This window comes from Mus caroli, unplaced genomic scaffold, assembly GCF_978045245.1.
Source record: "Mus caroli unplaced genomic scaffold, Mus_caroli_1 scaffold_2, whole genome shotgun sequence".
Taxonomy (NCBI): Eukaryota; Metazoa; Chordata; class Mammalia; order Rodentia; family Muridae; genus Mus; species Mus caroli.
This window is the reverse complement of record NW_028227257.1, coordinates 161379622-161384348: the sequence shown is the minus strand read 5'-3', so window position 1 is coordinate 161384348 and position 4727 is coordinate 161379622. Positions and strand designations below refer to the sequence as shown.

General features: G+C 53.3%; 1 protein-coding gene across 1 annotated transcript; it reads left to right on the top strand.

Moving 5' to 3' along the window:
- Positions 1 to 1018: 1018 nt before the first annotated feature.
- Positions 1019 to 2319, top strand: Ptf1a (pancreas associated transcription factor 1a). Its single transcript, XM_021156819.2, has 2 exons — positions 1019 to 1793; positions 2120 to 2319. Exons 1-2 carry the CDS (start codon positions 1019 to 1021, stop codon positions 2317 to 2319), a joined length of 975 nt encoding a protein of 324 aa, XP_021012478.1.
- The last annotated feature ends 2408 nt before the right edge of the window (positions 2320 to 4727 follow it).

Below are 4727 nucleotides of genomic sequence, written 5' to 3'. Positions count from 1 at the left end.
ATGTCACCACCCAACCCCCACTCCTCACTTCTCTGTGGTGGACAATTCAATTGACTCCTTTTGTAGCGAGTTTATTGCTCAGAACCCCTAGGGTCTGGATTTGCTTGTGGAAGAAACACACCCCACAGTGCTGCTCCGGACCCTGCGCCTCTTGTCTGGTCTCCCTTTCTTGAGGTTGGAGAGGGCACGGAGAGGCAGACTCTTGGACGTGTATCTACTCCCTGCGCTGCGTCTGGAACTCTTAGGTAATGAGACTAGGCCACTACCATCTCCGCACATCCTTCGCAAACTTGCAAGAATCCTTGAGTCTGATGATGGCATGGGAACCCCAAACCTAGTCCAGACTAGAGCAGCGGTTGTGCGCCCCAGGTATGAATAAGAGAAATGTCTCCAATCGGTCTCTAAGTGCCGCCTCCCTTGGATTGCTTGGGCTGGGCTGCGGGCTGGAGGCTGGTTGGGTGGAACACGGTGATATTCCAGCCCAGGGGAGGAAACGCAGCTCTATTCTACGCAGCGCAGCACTGAGGACCAGACGGGACCCTACAGGAGGCGGGCTTGGTGGGCTGTAGGGTAGCCCTGGGAGCTGAACACTGGGCAGGTACCAAAGAACGTAGGAGCGGGAGGAGTTGCACTTCATTCTGCTGCACTGGCTGGGAACCGAGGACAGCGTCCCTGCGGCTGCCAGTCCTGCGGGTCCCCTCCCTGCCCGCGCCCCGCGCTCTGATTGGCTGGCGCGCGGGGTCCCTGGCACGCGCCTGTGGATGTAGTTATAAGAATCCTCGCGTGCCGGCCCTCAGCTCCAGCAAGCGGGTACCATCCCTCTCCAGTGCCAGCCAGAGCCAGCGACCGCGCGCACTCCAGGGAGGCCCCGGTGCGGGGACCCGCGGCCACCTTTGCCTTCCCCAACCCCAACCCCACGAGGGAGGGGCTGAGGGACCTACCCGAACTGCCACGGATCACTCACAAAGCGTCAACCCGAGCAGCCCATTCGTCCTTCGGGGCCTCGGCGGCCGAGGGCATGGACGCCGTTCTCCTGGAGCACTTCCCCGGGGGCCTGGACACCTTCCCATCCGCTTACTTTGATGAGGAAGATTTCTTCACCGACCAGTCCTCTCGGGACCCGCTGGAGGACAGCGACGAGCTGCTGGGGGACGAGCAGGCAGAAGTAGAGTTCCTCAGCCACCAGCTACACGAATACTGCTACCGCGACGGGGCGTGCCTGCTGCTGCAACCCGCGCCCTCGGCTGCCCCGCACGCGCTTGCCCCGCCGCCTTTGGGGGATCCTGGCGAGCCCGAGGACAACGTCAGCTATTGCTGCGATGCAGGGGCTCCTCTCGCTGCCTTCCCCTACTCGCCTGGCTCACCGCCTTCGTGCCTCGCCTACCCTTGCGCCGCGGTGCTGTCCCCCGGTGCGCGGCTTGGTGGTTTGAACGGGGCTGCAGCAGCGGCGGCAGCAAGGCGGCGGCGACGCGTGCGCTCCGAGGCCGAGCTGCAGCAGCTGCGACAAGCCGCTAACGTGCGAGAGCGGCGCCGCATGCAGTCCATCAACGATGCCTTCGAGGGGCTGCGTTCGCACATCCCCACGCTGCCCTACGAAAAGCGCCTCTCCAAAGTAGACACGCTGCGCTTGGCCATAGGCTACATAAACTTCCTCAGCGAGCTGGTGCAAGCCGACCTGCCGCTGCGCGGGAGTGGCACAGGTGGTTGCGGGGGTCCAGGTGGCAGCCGGCACCTCGGAGAGGACAGCCCGGGTAGCCAGGCCCAGAAGGTTATCATCTGCCATCGAGGCACCCGTAAGTGCTTCTGTATCTCAGCTTCTCAGCTGAGGGAATGGGGACAGTAATAGACTCTTGGAAAGCCTGGCACAGGGACTGACTGATGAGGATGCACCGTAGACCATAGGAACCAGGAGTGTGACCTTTCTGTTTTCTGATATTTGACCAAGGACAAGCGTCCTCCCAGACACACACCTCCTTGGGTTCCAGGGTCAGGACGCTGAGAGTTTGAGGGGTGGAATAGAGGGGTGTCTCAATTGTCTCAGAGGGGACCCTAAAGGACCATGGGTAAGTTTTGGGAATATGGTTGAATATTCACAATGTTTTCTCCTTTTCTCTTCCAGGTTCACCCTCCCCCAGTGACCCGGATTACGGTCTCCCTCCTCTTGCAGGGCACTCTCTTTCCTGGACTGATGAAAAACAGCTCAAAGAACAAAATATCATCCGTACAGCTAAAGTGTGGACCCCAGAGGACCCCAGAAAACTCAACAGTAAATCTTTCGACAACATAGAGAACGAACCACCCTTTGAGTTTGTGTCCTGAGAAAGCTCACATCGGGTCGGGCCGCGTCTTTGTGCATATTGTATGTGTAAATAAATACCTATAATGTAAATGTAATTTAAAGACCCCATTTTTCTAATGGCAATCAACTGTTTGTTATTTATCTATTTATTATTCTGTTGAGTTAATGAAATAGATTGTCTTTTTAAAATATATAATTTATATAATTTATCGTGATATTCTATAATATGATTTCCTGAAGCACCTTTCGCAGAACAACTCTGTCCAGGAAACTCCGTGCTTATTTAATATCAGAATTGGTTTATTTCTGAGTGTTGTTAATAAACGTTATTTACATGTGTTTCTATAAGCTGTTGGTTTTGTAGACCATAGGAGTAACTGTTTCTTTCGAAAGAATTAACTTGCTTAAAAGTGGCAAGATCACAGACTCAAATCTAAACCATCTAAGAGTAAACTACATTTTATTTAGATTTGGTCTGAAGGGGAGCAGGTGTGAGTGGGAGGATGCGCCCCAGCTTCCCGATGGCCCCTAGTCTGTCTCCCTGGCTCTAGACAACAACCTGCTGGTATTTGTTTCCTAATCAAATACTCCAAGGAACAACTAGGCCATGGGTTATTTATTATTCCCATTTTCTAGAGAGGGAAAGCTGAGGCTTAGGGACAATGTTTGATGTGCCCCAAGTGACTGCCACAGTGCCTAATCTTAGTGTGTGAAATTGAAGGCTCTGTGTTGGAAGGGACAGAGGTTAGATCCCTGTCTAGGCGAGGGAAGGGGCTTTTCTGCTTGCACTGGCTTGGGAGAAAGAACTGCTTTAGTCCAGAGCTGTGAGTCCAGAGCTCTTCTGCATTTAAGCATCAAGCGTTTGAAAGTAGATTCTCTCTTGAAAAGGGCTGGGTTCGTCGACTTCGCTGAAGTCAGAAGACCGTGCATAACTTTGAGGAGTTTTAGGAGGAGCTCTACCTAGTTATTTCTAAAACTCGCTTTAGTAAATAGACCCCCTCTGCCCACAACAGCAGGGATGCCAGCCTGAGGCGTAGGAGCAGGGTCGCCCTCTAGCGAACTGAAACAGAAGCGCTAGACCCTCAGCCTGAAAGCTTAAGGAGCCAGGGCTGGGCTTGTCCCTCCCCCCTGTCATGGTGGACTCCAAGGCCCTCCGGACGCCCTTGCTCTCCAGCCAGTGGTATCTGGGCTCACGGTGGCGAGTGGAAGGGAGGAGCGTGGGGTTGGGGCAGGAGACGCTCACTTTGGCGTGGAACCTCTGACTCTGAGCCGAGGTCAAGGTGAACTGCTTCTCAGAACAGTCCAAGCCTGGGGAGTCAAGGTACCGTCCGCCATAGTCCCACTGTCCCTCCTACCCCCACCCCCTCTCCACCCCGGCCTGGCCGGAGGACAACGTACAGACAGCATGCTAATCGCTTTAACCTAGTTTCAGACCCACCGAGGGGTTCCCCCGCGCGCGCGCTGCGGGTGCCATGGACTTCATCCAAGGGTAATTAAAGCAAGGCTAGGAGCTGGACCGACCCCGCAGAGCGGCCTGGCCAGACACGCTGAGATTCTGGGTCGCGACGCTCCCAGGAGGCCTTGAGCCCTGGATCCTCTCACTTCTCCAGCTTTCTCCTCTTCTCCTGCCTCCTCTCCCTCTAAAAGTTGGTTTTACACTGGGGATGTTTGAGAAGGAGAAGAAAAATAATTCGATTTTGTCTTGTATTATGGCCTCATTAAACACGAAAGTTGCTTTTGTACAAATGCTACCATCAGGCATGTAATCTCATTACACTCATTAGAAAGTCAAATGTTAGACAGACTTCAACTTCATTATAAGTTATGGAAGTGTATCGTTTTTTTTTTCCCCCTCCTGTGTAGACCTGCTTTTCGATTGGATGAGGCAGTGTGGCACTTCGCAGTTCAAACACTACAATCATTGTGGTGTGGCACCTTTTATTTCGAATGCCACGTTTTTTGTGTGTGATTCAATGCATCAACACATCCTTTAGTGCTGTGCAGATCAAGCGGAAGAGCCCAGCTAAGCGTTCAAAGCACCAAGGTCTCTATCTTGTCACTCTTGTGTCCTGACTTGGCAAGTCCCTTTAAGCACAATCTTCAAAGAGACTGACAGTTTCTTTTTATTTACTCATAATCTATTCATTGCAGTGTAGCAATTCTTTTTCTTAAAAAAAAAAAATACAGCAGAAAAGCAGAACAAACGTATCATTTCAGAGCCTCCTTTGGCATCAGCGAGGCCAGGCCTTAACTGTGCTGGACACAGGGGAGCCAGGCTGGAGAGGCTCTGGCCTGCAGCATCTCTGGCCCATAGATACAGCCTGGCACTGGGAAGACCTTGAGGGGACAACTTGAGTGATGGGTATGCAGCAGTCCTAAGTCAATATGCCCCGCCCCCATCACCACCCCAAATTACAAGAAATGTTAT